Below are 18,062 nucleotides of genomic sequence, written 5' to 3'. Positions count from 1 at the left end.
ACCTACCTTCCATACTTGTGAAAATGTGATGAAAACAAACTTGCTCAGGGTCCAATGGATCCCACGTGACTAAGGGTTAAGGCCTTGTTCACACGTGGCAGAAATGTAGTGTTTTGGGGGTTTTTTTCTGCTGCTTTTTATCTGCATGTTTTCTGCAGGTGTCTGCACCATAATAAAGGATAACAATCTTCTAGAGTATTGTGTTTTTGCTGCTTTTTTTAATGTGTTTTGCTTTTTTATTTGATACATTATTGGGGCAAATTAAAAAAAACAAAAAAAAAAACCCTGAATCAAATCCTCACAAAACACATGAATTGGAGGGAAAAGGAGTAGAGCTTCAAAATTTTATAGTCAGAAATGACAATTATTATGGTGAAAGCGCTTGTAGAAAATCTGCAGCATTTACAGTAAGTGTGAACACGGCTTATATTTCCATCTAGGTATTGATGCTAATATTTGGTCCTTACTGGGCTGTACTGGTAAATTCTTCTGTATATTGAGTGGTTATTTCGGTTTTACTACATGCCTTAATCAATCTTGTTTCTGAGTGTAACTCTTGTCTTGTGGTGTTTTACTAATATTAATGAGCAATTACCTTGTACTGTATATTATCCTATGTTATCACTTTTTCCATACTGTTAAATATAAGAATGTTAGACCTCTTCAATAAGTTTTGTGACCATATAAAACCACAAGGCTGCAAGGGACTAATAGTAGGGGTATGTTCCTTCTAATAATACACAAATGAGCTGCTCTAGAACCTCTTTTCGAAGACTAAGCCTGCGGACACACAGTGTCGCAGGTCATGCAGCCAAAGATCTCTGTGTGCCGCTGATGCACCCCTGCATAATTCAATAGAATGAGGTTGGATTACGACACACAAGATACCACAACAAGCAAGTCCCAAAATATCCAATTGATTCAGACTTTTTATGACTTGCTTGTCGAGGTACCTTACGGGTCTCAATGTGACCCCATTCACTTGTCATAAACTCCAATATTCCAACATTTTCATAACTTGCCTGTACTGTAATTTTTTTTTTTTTTTCTTCTAAACATTTATACTATTCAATACCGGTAAATGCAATTTATTTATTCACTTTTTAGGTCGATCTTCTCTTTTCCCCTTTGAAGATGGATTCCTTAGCGATGGTCACACTGACCAGTCCTTGTCCTCTGGCTTGAGTTCTCCCACACACTGTCAGAACGGCGAACGGGTTGAGCGCTACTCTCGTAAGGTTTTTGTTGGCGGATTGCCTCCAGACATTGATGAAGGTACTTTCCATTAAAGTTAACTTCTCATTGCCCATTACCGGCCACTTCTGCAGTCTGTCAGGGGTGGCCTGTTTCCAAAGGAAAAAAATGCATGCTTGTGATCTGTTTGCTATGGAGCTGTCAAGCAAGTACGGATATGAGGATAACCAGATTGCTAAATCCGGCCAGCATCAGTACCTCTGCGCTCCTCCGATGTCCCTAGTAGCAACATTAGAGTGCACACAGTTCAGATAGGTGGCGAGACTGTGCCGAAAGGTTGGAACTGTGTATCTTCTGGAGCTCCCCATTCATTGGCAGGTAGGAAGATGAGAGGCAGAGGAGCAGTGCGCTCCTGAAGAAAGTTTTAAGTAATCCCTTTAATTTAACATTAACCAATATGGTAGCTAACGTGCAATCCACAGCAGAAATCTGAGGCTGAGGGGTTTTCCTGTGGATTTACAGGTTGGACTGAACAGGTCTGTGCACAGATCGGCCCCATTTAGTGGCGCCAATGTGGTTCCTGAGCGGGACCTGCGCAGAAATCAAACTTTTCATATGTTTCACGTCACTTATTGAAGCAGTTGTTCAAAACCGCCGCAGAACAATACTTGGCTGTATAAACAGCAGCAGATGTTTCCCGTTGGGAGACGTTTAGTGGTCACTTTTCCACATTTTTAGTTCTGCATGGGCGACACATGTATTTAAAAAACTGATGAGAATGGAAGCTGATTGTTAGATCAGTCGATTGCATCCTGTTACGGAAGTAAAATTCACCGCACACTCTCTTTCGTCAGTTTGCAAAAAGTGTTCATCAATTTTTATTCCAAATCACAAATTCAAAAAAGAACCACAAGCATTGGAGGTCAAAATAATACAATCTGACTGAAACCCAACGTTTCGACCCTCCCGGGTCTTACTCATGGGGTTACTTAGTTTCAGATGTGAAAGTAAGGTAAGAAGAGAGTAGGGTGTAGCGAGACCTCTGTTGTTAATATCCAGATGCTGTTACTGGTAGTAGAGAATGGCGTAAAGCGGCGCTCCCTCCCCGGGAGGGTCGAAACGTTGGGTTTCAGTCAGATTGTATTATTTTGACCTCCAATGCTTGTGGTTCTTTTTTGAATTTGTGATTTGGAATAAAAATTGATGAACACTTTTGGCAAACTAACGAAAGAGAGTGTGCGGTGAATTTTACTTCCGTAATTCTGGGACCATCACAGTCCGTTCCACCTGCACCTCACAGTTTAGACCTGAGTGCACACCATTTCTTCTATTACATTGCATCCTGTTGACAGTTTCCCGGGTAAAAGAGTGGAAAAATATGTAAAAATGGTTTAAAAGGCGATGAGATGAATTGCTACATTTCAGTCCGCTCTCCTGACACGTCTGATTTACAGAACATTACTATTCTCCATGGAAGCTCAATTCTGGAGCATCACTTCTTGGCGCTCTACATTGTGCTGTTCCTCAGTTATTCCTCCTAGAAATCTATGAATAAATTGTGAACTGGGTGTTAACCATTCCGTACACATAAAGGTGTGTCCCTACATCGGCATCGCTGATTGGTCAGTGTCATCGTGCAAGTCATGTTCCAGTCACTTTATTCCTAAATTCGCTGGAGGAATAACAGAGAAACAACTATTAACGAAAAACGGAAGCAAAGATGATCCAAAGTTGTTCTATTGTGGAGGATGCCAGCATGTCTAACAAAAAAAAAATGCTGCTGCCGCAACATGTGACCCCGACATAAATATAAATCACCTGTTTTAATAATTCCAATATATTTGCTTATTACGTTGCTTTTTTTCCCCAGATGAGATCACTGCAAGCTTTCGGAGGTTTGGTCCATTGGTGGTAGATTGGCCTCATAAAGCAGAAAGTAAATCTTACTTTCCACCCAAAGGTATTGACCTTTCTTTCTCTTGTTGGGTATTGTCAGAGCCACTTGAAATAAAGTCAAAGATGATACTCTGAGTGCACCATACCGTACAAAAGTCCTAGAACATGACCTGCTATGGGACTTACAAGTGGTCCTACTGGGACGGTTATCTTCTTGTGTTGGCAGTTGTGTTACCGAGTATTTGGTTGCTCAATTCTACATTTTATTTGGCCACTTGAAAGATGTTGATCCTTCTTGATTTATACGAAGCATTTTAAATGAGATTTGTCATCAGGGTGGACCAAAATCATCCAGGCAGTAAAGTTAGATGTCAGTGCCAGGCATGTATTGACTCGCTCCATCTTATAGTCCACCCCAGCCAGCCTCACTCATTACATATCTTACATTCTCCAATGAAGCTTATTTAGACGAGATGAGCAAATAGTAGATTTTCAGGACCTTGGTCGAAGGTCCGTGTCGGTTGACTGTGGCAGCCAGACGGACACTTCCAACCTCCTGTAATCGCCGGCACCTCTTCTGATTAGTAGGCTCGGTGTAGCATCATGCGTGCTTCACTCTGCAATCATGAATCTGGTGGCCACTGGATTAGAGTCCGTCAAATTGATTCACTCATCTCTATTATTTGGCATTATGTATCTTGGTTGCCTGTATTCTGCTGATACAGATTGATATCCTAGCTACATGGGCTGGCCATTGCTGCAGCCAAAACCCTGCACAAGCGGGACTAGCCAATGACTACTGGTCATACCTTCAAAATCATGCAACCATTGGATGCGGATTCAGCCACAGTGAAGCCAGACCTTGTTGTTGTTGTGTTTTTTTTTTTTTTTTTTTTTTTTTTTTAAAGCAGTACAGTCATTCTGTCACCGCAGCTGAGAATGTGCCCACACAACACCTATCCACAAAATAGATGGACTCCCACTAATCTCAAGATTGGGACGCTGTATTGTTTCGTTAGAATGGAGCTGTGGTTGCGCATATGTACCACTTGTACCATTAAATGCCTATGGAACTACCGGAGATAACAAGCACCGTACGGCTATGGAACTACCGGAGATAACCAAGCACCGTACGGCTATGGAACTACCGGAGATAACAAGCACCGTACGGCTATGGAACTACCGGAGATAACAAGCACCGTACGGCTATGGAACTACCGGAGATAACAAGCACTGTACGGCTATGGAACTGCTGGAGATAACCAAGCACCGTACGGCTATTGAACTACCGGAGATAACAAGCACCGTACGGCTATGGAACTACCGGAGATAACCAAGCACCGTACGGCTATGGAACTACCGGAGATAACCAAGCACTGTACGGCTATGGAACTGCCGGAGATAACCAAGCACTGTATGGCTATGGAACTGCCGGAGATAACCAAGCACCGTATGGCTATGGAACTGCCGGAGATAACCAAGCACTGTATGGCTATGGAACTGCTGGAGATAACCAAGCACCGTACGGCTATGGAACTACCGGAGATAACCAAGCACCGTATGGCTATGGAACTGCTGGAGATAACCAAGCACCGTACGGCTATGGAACTACCGGAGATAACCAAGCACCGTATGGCTATGGAACTGCTGGAGATAACCAAGCACCGTACGGCTATGGAACTACTAGAGATAACCAAGCACTGTATGGCTATGGAACTGCCGGAGATAACCAAGCACCGTATGGCTATGGAACTGCCGGAGATAACCAAGCACTGTATGGCTATGGAACTACCGGAGATAACCAAGCACTGTATGGCTATGGAACTGCCGGAGATAACCAAGCACTGTATGGCTATGGAACTACTAGAGATAACCAAGCACTGTACGGCTATGGAACTACCGGAGATAACCAAGCACCTGATCCTCATCCTATGTGAATAACCCCTGAACATAGTTTTGGGAGATCGGCCACAGCCCTGTAAGATTGTCACTTTCCCCCGCGATGCGTGCATTCGCTCTCCTCTGTTGTATAAATGGCCCTCCACCTGATCTGATCCCAGCACGGTCGCCGATCACTCCCCTCTTTGCCGCGCAGGCTGCTCTTGAATACGTTACTTTTTGGCACACACGACTGAGGCTTTTATGATCTAGCGAGGAAAGCGCTTCACCAGAAGACTCCTGCTAATGAAATGCTGGAATGCCCCACACATTCCTGCCGAATTACTGCCCCGAACTGTTCAACTTTCTCTCTTTAGACTTGGAAATAGTTTTCACTGGGCCAGAAAACCTGCAGAACATTGCAGCTAAGTGCTTTACCATGTACACTAAAATATTAAATGGGTTCTTACTGAGAGACTGGGGATTTCATTATTTCTCTTTATTTTGAGCAAAATAAAATCCTAAAAAGTGTTTATTAAAAAGAGAAGAAAAAAGCAGCAAGAGGTCATTCACCTGAAAAGACCCAACGTGGCACGTTATTGTCTGATGCACTGAATCTGATGTTTATCGCTTATTCTATACATTTTCTTTAGATTTTTTTTTTTCATGTTTCACACTGATTAACCTAATGTTATTTATTCAGGTTATGACAGTTGTGTACATGGCCAGCATGTGTAGTTTTCTTATTTATGCGCGATAAAATGTATTTTATTCTAAATTATTATTTTTTGCATACTTTTTTTTTTTTTGTATCGTATTAAACTATGTTATGCATTTATTTAACTTATGGGGTTCGATTTGTCACTTTTTTTTTTTGTGTTTGTTTTTTTTTGCTCCAAATTATTAAGAGTCTATTTGGGTTTGTGAATTTTGATTCAAATCAAAACTGATCTTTATTTTTGTATTTTTACCTTTTTTGCAATTTTTCTTTAGCGCAAACAGTGGCATGTTTTTGCTAAAATGTTTCAAAAATTGCACAAAAAATTCAGACCTATTCCCAATGGGCAGCGGGTCTCTAGTATGTTGGCACAAATTGCCGCCTACCATCAGGGTCACATTATTTTTGGACCTATCTGAGAGTCGCCCTTACATGACCTCCCTTTTTAAAGGGAGCTGGATACAGTGCCAGGCTGGGCAATCGTTGCTCTCTTGTGACTACCACCGGGGAAGGGCACTTGCCATCTTTGCCAGAATTATGAGAATCTTTGCCGCATCCTGTGTACGTGGATATAGGGACTTGTTGATGATGATGATTGCACGCATTGGTGGCTTCTAGGACATTACCGTTCCTTGTCATTCATTCTCCGTTCCGGTTTATCTCTGCCGCTCTAACACGGGCAATTATCCCTTCATAAAGCCACTTATGGTGCATATAATGAATGGGAGCATTGAGTGTGAAAGGATAAGCTCGTCTCGTCGTACTGGATCAATTAAGACCTCTGCGAAGGGATCCATTTGTGTTACTTACTTGTGGAGCGCGTGCCTACGACGTGCGCTTGCCATAGATTGCTCTCAGCTGGCGACTTCTTTCTTCAGTCTCTAACTGGTTGTTGGTTAAACAAAGAGGCGAGAGTTGGCAGGCAGCGGCCGCCATTACTGGAATACACGCCGACCAGCCGCTCGGTGAACGGAAGGCAAGAAATCTAAACTGTTTTTCTTTTTTTTTTTTTTAATGTTAAGAAAAAAAATAATTAAGTTGTGGAGTCTTCTCCCGGTGAAGGTGTCCATTCATGCTCTTAGATCTACGTGCTTATTCCAGGTTCTGTTTTGACAGCTGCGCTTAGTAAATAAGACAAGCTGCCAGATTTCCTTCCATCTCCTCCAATTCTGTTTCCTATTTATCGTGCTGAAAGACGAACATTATGGGGTCTGGATTCTGAGGGTGTATGTAACCCGGATCATCGACTCCACCTGCGACCGGTAGTGTGTGAGAATGACGGTATTCCCTGGCCAAGTAGCAATTTAGCAATTTCCTAAAACCTCATGCACATGAGAATACGTAACATGGGTCTTCAAAATGGCTCATGTGATTCTGGGAGTTCATTTTTGTACCTTTATTAGTGATGAAAAAAGAAAATGGCATTCTTCAATGTATTATATCTATATTCTAAATCATTGCCTCATATTCCCACCATATAGGAGCATTATGGACCATGGGGCAGCCTGTTCACAACCATACGACGGCGAGCACAGCAAAACGAGCAAATTAAATGTTACTATCTTTATTAAAGGGTTATTCCGAAGATAATAAATTATCTCTTTCTATAGGATCGGGGATAATTGATCACTGGGGGGCAGGCCACTTGGTTCTCCAGCAATCCGGAGAACAGGGCTCTGAAACCCATGGAATGGCGCTCACGAGGCACATATTGAATGCAGCGAATGCTCATACTTGACTTCAGCTCCATTTATCGTCTATGGGACTGCCGAATACTGGGCTCAACAGAGCTTGGTGCCAGACCCTGTTCCCAGGATGGTTGGGGGACCCAGCGTTCAGACTCCCAACAATCCCCTATAGATAGTACGTTATCCCCTATCTTGGGAATATCCTTTTAATACCCGAAAGGGATGAAACTGTTGGCAATATGTGTGTTGGGTGCGTCTGCCTTTATACCTTTTGCACTAGCTGCTTGTTGGATTAGTATCTGTTTCTGATATGCTTCTCCACCCTACAAGGAGTTGCCCAACATTTGAAAAAAATAATCATAATGTGTGTGTGTGTGTGTGTGTGTGTGTGTGTGTAAAATATATATATAGGCAACCCCTTGTAGGGTGGAGAAGTATTGTATATCAGAAACATACTAATCCAGCAAGCAACTAGTGCAAAAGGTATAAAGCCGGACATATTAAACATTTATATTTACTAATATACACTGCTCAAAAAAATAAAGGGAACACTAAAATCGCACATCCTAGATATCACTGAATAAAATATTTCATTTGTAAATTTTATTCATTACATAGTGGAATGTGTTGAGATTCGAGAACAATAAAACCTAAAAATGATCAACGTAAGTCACAACTGGTCTGGAGTTGGAATGATGCTCAAAATCAAAGTGGAAAATGACGTTACAGGCTGATCCAACTTCAGTGGAAATGCTTCAAGACAAGGAAATGATGCTCAGTGTTGTGTGTGGCCTCCACGTGCCTGTATGACCTCTCTACAACGCCTGGGCATGCTCCTGATGAGGCGGCGGATGGTCTCCTGAGGGATCTCCTCCCACACCTGGACTAAAGCATCCACCAACTCCTGGATAGTCTGTGGTGCAACGTGACGTTGGTGGATGGTGCGAGACATGATGTCCCAGATGTGTTCAATCGGATTCAGGTCTGGAGAACGGGTGGCCAGTCCATAGCTTCAATGCCTTCATCTTGCAGGAACTGCTGACACACTCCAGCCACATGAGGTCTGGCATTGTTCTAAATTAGGAGGAACCCAGGGCCATCTGCACCAGCATATGGTCTCACAAGGGGTCTTAGGATCTCATCTCGGTACCTAATGGCAGTCAGGCAACCTCTTGCGAGCACATAGAAGGCTGTGCGGCCCTCCAAAGAAATGCCACCCCACACCATTACTGACTCACTGACAAACCGGTCATGCTGAAGGATGTTGCAGGCAGCAGATCGCTCTCCACGGCGTCTCCAGACTCTGTCACATGTGCTCAGTGTGAACCTGCTTTCAACTGTGAAGAGCACAGGGCGCCAGTGGCAAATTTGCCAATCCTGGTGTTCTTTGGCAAATGCCAAGCACGGTGTTGGGCTGTGAGCACAACCCCCATCTGTGGACAACGGGCACTCAGACCATCCTCATGAAGTCGGTTTCTAACCGTTTGTGCAGACACATGCACATTTGTGGCCTGCTGGAGGTCATTTTGCAGGGCTCTGGCAGTGCTCCTCCTGTTCCTCCTTGCACTAAGGAGGAGGTAGCAGTCCTGCTGCTGGGTTGTTGCCCTCCTATGGCCCCCTCCACGTCTCCTGGTGTACTGGCCTGTCTCCTGGTAGCGCCTCCAGCCTCTGGACACTACGCCGACAGACACAGCAAACCTTCTTGCCACAACTTGCACTGATGTGCCATCCTGGATGAGCTGTACTACCTGAGCCACTTGTGTCGGTTGTAGAGTCCGTCTCGTGCTACCACGAGTGTAAAAGCACAACCAACATTCAAAAGTGACCAAAACATCAGCCAGAAAGCATTGGTACTGAGATGTGGTCTGTGGTCCCCACCTGCAGAACCACTCCTTTATTGAGGGTGTCTTAATAATTTCCATCTGTTGTCTATTCCATTTGCACAGCAGCATGTGAAATTGATTGTTGCTTCCTAAGTGGACAGTTTGATTTCACAAAAGTTTGATTTACTTGGAGTTATATTCTGTTGTTTAAGTGTTCCCTTTATTTTTTTGAGCAGTGTATATTAGTAAAATAAGTATTTGATACCCTGCCGATTTTTCAAGTGTTCCCACCTACAAACAATGTAGAGGTCTGTAATTTTTATCGTAGGTAGAATTGAACTGTGAGACGGAATCTAAAATTTAAAATCCAGAAAATCATTGTATGATTTTTAAATAATTAAATTGCATTTTAATGCATGAGATAAGTATTTGATCACCTACCAACCAGCAAGAATTCTGGCTCTCAGAGACCTGTTTAGTTTTTCTTTAAGAAGCCCTCCTACTCTGCACTCATTATCTGTATTAAGTGCACCTGTTTGATTTCGTTACTGTATAAAAGACACCTATCCACACACTCAATCACACTCTAACCTCTCCATCATGGTCAAGACCAAAGAGCTATCTAAGGACACCGGCGACAAAATTGTAGACCTGCACAAGGCTGGGATGGGCTACAGGACAATAGGCTAGCAGCTTGGTGAGAAGGCAACAACTGTTGGCACAATTATTAGAAAATGGAAGAAACACAAGATGACTGTCAATCTTCCTTGGTCTGGGGCTCCATGCACAATCTCGCCTCATGGGGTAAGGCTGATTCTGAGAAAGGTCAAGAATCAACCCAGCACTACACGGGAGGACCTGGTCAATGACTTGAAGAGAGCTGGGACCAAAGTCTCAAACATTACCTTTAGTGACAAGCTGCACTGTCATCGATTAAAATCCTGCAGGGCACGCAAGGTCCCCCTGCTCACGCAAGTACATGTCCAGGCCCGTTTGAAGTTTGGCAATGACCATCTGGATGATCCAGAGGAGGCATGGGAGAAGGTCATGTGGTCTGATGAGACCTAAATAGAACTTTTTGGTATCCATTCCGCACGCCGTGTTTGGAGGAAGAAGGATGAGTACAACCCCAAGTACACATTCCCAACCGTGAACCATGGTGGAGGAAACGTTATACATTTAATGGGACAGGACGACTACACTGTATTGAAGGGAGGATGCCTCTGGTCATGTATTGTGAGATTTTGGCCAGCATGATAATGACTCAAAACACACACAGCCAGGGCAATTAAGGAGTGGCTCCATAAGGCCGGAGACACACTGCTGCGAGATACGGCCGAGTCTCGCTGGTTAAAAGCAAGCTGTGGCACCTGCACTCCGGAGCGGAGCATGCAGCTCCATGTATTGCTATGCAGCTGCACGCTCCGCTCCGGAGTGCAGGTGCCACAGCTTGCTTTTAACCAGCGAGACTCGGCCGTATCTCGCAGCAGTGTGTCTCCGGCCTAAGAAGCATTTCAAGGTCCTGGAGAGACCTAGCCAGTCTCCAGACCTGAACCCAATAGAAAATCTTTGGAGGGAGCTGAAACTGAATGTTGCCCAGTTACAGCCACGAAACCTGAAAGATCTGGAGAAGATCTGTATGGAGGAGTAGGCTAATATCCCTGTTGCAGTGTGTACAAACTTGGTCAAGATCTACATGAAACGTCCGACCTCTATAATTGCAAACAAAGGTTTCTGTACCAAATATTAAGTTACGTTTTTCTATTGTATCAAATACTTATTTCATGCAATAAAATGCTAATTAATTATGTAAAAATCATACAATGTTATTCTTTGGATCAGACTTATTTTCCCCATGTATATATTTTAAGAGCTCCTTTCTTCCTGAAACCGCACCACACTGTACCACAAGTTATATTTTCTTGTTCGTCTGAGACACTCGTAGAGCACCCATGATATTTAACAGGCGTATTGTTTTTTTCTTCTTTTATGCATTTTTTTTAATTATTCATTTACTTTGCTATTATACTTACGGTACTTAGTTGCTTAAAGGATTGTCTGATCGCAGAATATTAAACAAACCACTTGATTTCTCCAGGGAAAGTTGCTATTGGCTAATCCTCCTCCCTCTTTAGTTGGGGGTTCGTGGATGGTGAGGGTCCACCAGCATGAGTTCTGCTCTTGTAGAGGCTCTGGAAACATAGTAGAGGACTCCATTTATAGTGTCCATATGCTGTAATGGGGCACATGGACAGGAATGTACTGGTAGGACCACCTAATAACATAATGGGCTACTTGTGCTTGGGGTTCATTCACCCGACCGTATTTTTGGTCCGAGTACGGTCTACGGTTAAAAATAAATTCAGACCAATATTCTTCAGTGGTTTCAGTGCTCTAAGGCTGTGTGCACACGTTGCAGATTTTTCGCGTTTTTTTTGCGTTTTCGCTATAAAAACGCGAAAACCACATACATTATGCATTCCGCAATTTTTGTGCACATGATGCGTTTTTTTCTGCGAAAAAAACACATTGCGGTAAAAAAAAACGCAGCATGTTCATTAATTTTGCGGGTTTTTTGCGTATTTCCCACTATATTATTGCATTGGGAACCTCCGGAAAAAATCAGCAAAAAAAAGCGCAAAAAAAACACATGCAGAGTTCTTGCAAAAAATGTCCTGTTTTTGCTCTGGAAATTTCTGCAAGAAATCCTGAACATGTGCACATAGCCTCAATGATGATGTTTCACGGTCACTTCCCTAATTACAATTTGCTCGATTTTTTTTTTTTTTTTTTTTTTTTTTTTTTTTTTTTTTTTCTCTGCTCATTTTTATTTTTCATGCTCATGTTCAACCACATATGTTTAGTCTTTGTGAGCCTTTTGGTTTCCATTTGTCTTAGCTTTTATATGATTTTTGTGCTTGAGTTCAGCCATATTTTATCATTTTTTTTTTTTTTATTTTTTTTTTACATTGTTTTTGTTTTAGGCTTTTTTTTTCTGCCATAATTGAATTTTTTGTCCCAGTATCTCCTATTAGAATGTTTAAAGGTTTGGGGCTTTGGATTTAAAGGATCATTTCTATTAAGTCATTTGGACATAAGAGGAGTCTCCCTCCAATCGGGACCACCCTTTGTGAGCCAGAACAGAGGAGCGCTCTGTAGGACTCTGCGTCCTTGATTTACATGGGTCATCGTTCACCTGAATGGCTGTAACAGAACAGTTTTCCTGCGGCAGCCGGGGAAATCTGGATGGACTTTAATCTAAATCTTTAGCTCCAGCTGCCTCTGTTCTCCAACCTCGTAATCTCTGACTATTCTATCATTTTTAGGAGTATCAGTCACTAAAATGTAATTGCACCGTTTTTGTAAGAATGACATAATAAATCTATTCAGATCTATGAGAAGCTTTTTGACTTTTATCTAACGTCCTGGGATTTTACTGAATCCATTTATCTTCAAGAATAAGAAATAAGATTTTACTTAAATTGCTTCTCATTTTCTTTTGGGACTTTTTGGGGATTTTAGCGTTTGCATTCTCTGTGTCACTGTACATTTCGGACATCAGAATGGGTTACTAGAGAATTTATTAGCTTAGAAGATGTTTCAGGAAAAGAGAGATAAGAATTACAGACTCAACAGAACGAATGCGCTGGTCTTTAAGACCAAGTTATTTGGTCTTGTCGTGTTTTTAAACCGGTTCACTGCAAACGAATGTTCCTCCAGGAGTTAAACAAGCCTCGCCCCTGCTTAGTCCCATCCTAAAGTTTGTATAAAGTTGGGACAGATGGAAGAAAGTATGACTGCAGGACAAGATTATGTAGGATTGCTTGTTTACTATGGACCACAGAAAGGAGAGAAGAGTGCTGTCCGTAAATACGAGTGGAGGGGAAAAATGTAAAAATAAAAATTCAACGCGTTTCGAAATCAGTCTGATTTCTTCATCAGTTTGAAACGCTTTGTCCTTACTAAATTAAATTTTAGTTTTTCTCCTTTCTGTGGTGCATTTTAGAGTCATGGTTCCCGACTCATCAGATGGAGCAGCAGCCAGCCAGTCCTTGATTTTCTATGCCTTCCGCAGAGTTGTGCTCTGTTCCAACACAACTTGGAAAGGTGACCACCTTTTTCATCTGTTCCTTATTTTTTTCGGTTTCCCATCATGTGCACTATGCACCCCATTTTTACTTGCTTATCATTAGTGATGAGCGAGTATACTCGTTGCTCGGGTTTTCCCGAGCACGCTCAGGTGACCTCCGAGTATTTGTTAGTGTTCTTCACCGCAGCTGAATGATTTATGGCTACTAGCCAGGCTGAGTACATGTGGGGGTTGCCTGGTTGCTAGGGAATCCCCACATGTAATCAAGCTGGCTAGTAGCTGCAAATCATTCAGCTGCAGCGATGAAAACTAAATGTCCGAGCAGTCATAGATACTCGGAGACCACCCGAGCATGCTCGGGGAAAACCCGAGCAACGAGTATACTCACTCATCACTAGCGAACATATCATTGGTGCAACCTATGCATTCGCACAGGGGCCCAAGATGTAAGGGGGCCCATTTTCCACTCCAAAGTAGGTGGAATTATGCATTATGAGGAGCTGTTGGACTGCAAAGGGCCCATAAACTGCTCTTTCACATGGGCCCTTTTATGTCTATCAGCCAGTGACACAGACGGAGACCCAAAACAGTAAGAAAATGTTACTTAAGGAATATTGTAAAGTTGCTTCGTTTTTTAGATGCATTGGAATAATGAAAAAAATGTGGTTGTGAAGTTGGATATAACCATAGTATATGGTGTTGTTTGGATATAAAATAAATAAAAATTGCTTCTTTCATCTTGTACAATGACAAGTGCCATTCAGATGGAAGACGCTGACCAGCAATACCCCCATAGTCTGTCCGTGGAGTGCCACAGTTTTTAGAAAGAATGCAGCCATTTTTTTTTTTCCCCCTATGTCAGACACTCTCATTTGAGACCTTGCTCACATTGGCGCCTAACATGGTTGAGTGCTATGGTATGTTATATTGGATAACACCCAGTATTATACTATACAGCCGATTAATGGATCACGCGTCGCACACCCATACAAGTCTATGGGTGCGAATGAAACATCAAACTGCACTAGGATGTCATCTGAGTGCAGTCTGATGTATGCACACAGAGACAATGGAGAAGATGGAGAAATAAAATTCTCCTTCTTCACACCTGTGCTGTGAGACACTCTCCTCTCACTCTGACAGAGTTTGAGCTGAGTGTCGTTAGTATAACCGGCCGAATCGCTCGCACTTTTATTGCTCGATTTTGTAAGGTCTTGTGCTTTGTCATAGGACTTTATTTTTATTTTATTCCGTTTGTATGTACACATGTCAATACAAACACATGTATATAGAACTCGCTTTACATATACATATCTCACTATACATATGTGTATTTACGGTACATATGTTTATCAGCATACATAATGATATTGCAGCGCCCCAGAGTCCTGGTCGTTGCAGTAATATCGCTCTTCCACCAGGGGGAGTGATATTACGTCTGATGGTACTAAAGGAGTTCACCTTACCAGGTATCACAAGTCACACACTACACTTCACACTCCAGTCCACCAGGGGGAGCCTTGTTTCTATCTGTTAGGCCACTCCTCACACACGGGTAAAACTGGTGGGTTGGATAGGAAGTTAGGGAGAAGCTACCTGGATTAGACCCAGAGAGGACCCGTCAGGCAGACAGGGGGAGAAGGAGGAACATCTGAGCTGCAGACAGAGGTCCCTGTCAGGGGTGGGATCTTGACAAGAGACCAAGCACGAGATAGAACGTTACGGAGCTGCGCCTGCACCCATTGCGGCAGCATCCTAAGAAAGGACACGAAGCGAAGTATATTGTGGAGAAGTGAGAAACGAGATCACAGCACAAGGAGATAATACCGGGAGGAGTTCTGCCCCAAGATCGGCAACATCCTTCTGAGGCGCGTAGCCGGTGGCCGGAACACCGAGGGAGTAATTAACTGTACGTATTACTTTAGAAATCGGTAGGGCAGTTAATTCCAAGTAGGCTGCCCGACCTTAATACCTAAGAAGACACGGAGGCAAATTGTGGGAGAGGGGCGACACTAGGGTCCCTATAAAATAGCTCCAGGCCTACCCAGTCATACGGGTTGTCCTATCCATATCATCTGGGGGACAGAGAGAGAACATCAGAGACATCTACGAAAGTTGTGAGGACTATCCTGTGGTGCTCAGCAGGGAGGTACTACAACACACAGGCGCTAGTAGGAAGGCTACTGATTTCCTCCTGGATAAGGGAACTCTGGATTTTGCCTTCGGACCGGCCGGATTCCATCTGCCCTGTGACCAGTGCTCTGGACTGTGGGTGCTGAAGTCTTCAGTAAAAGGTAAAGAGACTGCAACCCTGTGTCCTTGTTATTCACTGCGCCTTACAGCGTCCACCATCATCACCTACACATCTGGGAAGCCCTGGGGATACACTTCACCTGTGGGAAGGTATACCATCTGGCTGCCATTCCATCACCCCAGCGGACTCCTAAGCAGCATCGGTCACCCTGACCGAATACCACAGGTGGCGTCACGAACACCGTACCAACTAACAACTACACCTTTAATTGGGCGCCCCTCAAAGGGCCACGGGCCGGGTCGGGCCACCGTGACATCCCCTGAACTGAGAAGGACCCGGTACCGAGTACCCTACTGCCCTTACGCGTGGGGGCGCTCCAATATGATAAAAGAATGTATTTACAGGTATGTCAGTATATATGCAAGTGTGCATTATAGTGCGGCCACACAAAATGTTGGAGTCAACAAAAGTCACATAGCATGATGCAGATAGATAGGATCACAATGAAACCCCTTCCCTGAGGAACCACGACAAGTAAGTTTTGAAAAAAAAGAAGTTTGGACTTTTTGCTACTTTTTTGTTGTGGCACCCTAGGGGTTGCATTGTGACCCTATTTGTGTACCTTCTTATGCTACACAATGTTATAGCAGTATACCATGATTTTGTGCTGCATAACCTGTGCTATGTAAAAATATATATAAAGTAATACAGAAATAAATAAAAAGATGCACAGGAACAGTCCGGCATACATGTCCGTACTCAAAGAAATTTGCATGGACCCTGGTTCGGCTACAATAAATCCTGCTAATCTTTTTTTCAAATTTCTATATTATACACTTCATATATATGCAAAATGGATGCATTTATTGTTTTACATATATGAAAATGTAACCATGAACAGAGATATATACCGTAGTTATATAGTCATGGCCGAAAGTGTTGGCACCCTTGAAATTGTTTCAGAAAATGAAGTATTTAAGCTAGAAAATTATTGCAGTTACACATGGTTTGATATTTTGTTATACACATGTTTATTTTCTTTGTATTGGAACAACACAAAAAAAGAGAAGAAAAGACAAATTGGACATAATTTCACACAAAACTCCCAAAATGGACCTGACAAAATTGTTGGCACCCTCAACTTAATATTTGGTTGCACATCCTTTGATACAGATAACTGCAGTCAATCACGTCCTATAACCATCAACAAGCTTCTTACACCTCTGAACTGGAATGTTGGACCACTATTCTTTTACAAAAATGCTCCCTGTCTCTCATATTTGAAGGCGCCTTATTCCAACAGCAACTTTAATATCTCTCCCTAGGTGTTCAACGGGATTTAGCTCCGGACCCATTGCTGGCCACTTCACAATTCTCCAGCACTTTGTTTACATCCATTTCTGGGTACTTCTTGTAGTAGGTTTGAAGTCATTGTCCTACTGGAAGACCTGGGGTCTAGGACACACCCAACTTTCTGAGGCTGGGCATTACATTGCAACCCAAAATCTGTTGGCAATCTTCATATTTCATTATTCCTTGTACACAAACAAGGCACCCAGTGCCAGAGGAAGCTAAACAACCCCAAAACATCTTTGTACCTCCACCATATTTGACTGTAGGTACTGTGTTCTTTTCTTTGTAGTCCTCATTCCATTTTCCTTAAAAGTTTTCGGTAAAAGTAGAATGATGTGCTTTACCGAAAAGCTTGGTCTCATCTGTCCACAAGACTCTCTTTACCAGTGATCAGCTCCGTGCAGGGGATGATCTCCTAGCATCAGGACACTGAAGAGGCTGTGACTCTGCAAGTGCCAGAAGTGGAAGATGAAGCAGGAGGCAGCGGAGGGACTGGCAGAGGTGTGGTGTCTTGTTGTGACGTTGCGTCCAGTCTCTGCCAGACAGGAACACTCTATACTGGGTGAGCAGCTCCCCCAGAATCAGGAGAGAGCTAGTCACATTACAAAGTGTGGTATCTAGGTAACAATGCAGAATGCTGACATTCTACTCTTGTATACAATCGACCGATCATCATTTCTGTCTCTCCTCTTTTCCTCCTTTTTTTAGTGGCCTTATTCTCTGTACTTTTTATCCCACTTTTTAAGTTTGGTGCACTTTTTTAACTTTCAGTGCTGGAATAACTGTCTAATGAGGAAAAAAAAAAAGGACTTATTTTATTTTGTGCCAAATTTATGAATGGTGTGCACGGTTTTGAAGAATTTGACACAAATGTCAGCGAGCACCAGAAGACAGTGTCTGTGATGAATCGAGCCGAATGACCCTTTCTCTTTGTGTTCTTGAGATGTGATTGTCATTTTCACGTCCCTTCTGCTTAATTCTTGCACAACGAGAACAGTTCGGTCCTAAACGAGTCTATAAATGGCATTTTAATGTCATTCATTTGACTCATTAAGCCCGCAAGCCTTTAGACGGTAAATGAGAGCGCGCCTCATCATCTGTGACACTTGGCATTCTGATATCTTTGTGTTCAAGGTGACTCCGGATAACGCCAGCTCCACATGTGTTA

The 18,062-nt window shown here is 42.9% G+C and overlaps 1 protein-coding gene across 7 annotated transcripts in view; it reads left to right on the top strand.

Moving 5' to 3' along the window:
* CPEB3 (cytoplasmic polyadenylation element binding protein 3) overlaps positions 1–18,062 on the top strand; it is a 108,608-nt gene that overhangs the window by 57,231 nt on the left and 33,315 nt on the right. For all 7 annotated transcript variants that reach the window (XM_077258566.1, XM_077258565.1, XM_077258563.1 and 4 more), the window contains 2 exons: positions 1,108–1,275; positions 3,065–3,154. In XM_077258566.1, coding sequence (XP_077114681.1) covers positions 1,108–1,275; positions 3,065–3,154 — 258 coding nt within the window. The remainder of the gene's footprint in view (positions 1–1,107; positions 1,276–3,064; positions 3,155–18,062) is intronic.

This window comes from Ranitomeya variabilis, chromosome 4 (genome assembly GCF_051348905.1).
Source record: "Ranitomeya variabilis isolate aRanVar5 chromosome 4, aRanVar5.hap1, whole genome shotgun sequence".
Taxonomy (NCBI): domain Eukaryota; kingdom Metazoa; phylum Chordata; class Amphibia; order Anura; family Dendrobatidae; genus Ranitomeya; species Ranitomeya variabilis.
The sequence above is the reverse complement of the archived record's forward strand: the minus strand, read 5'-3'. Positions and strand labels throughout refer to the sequence as shown.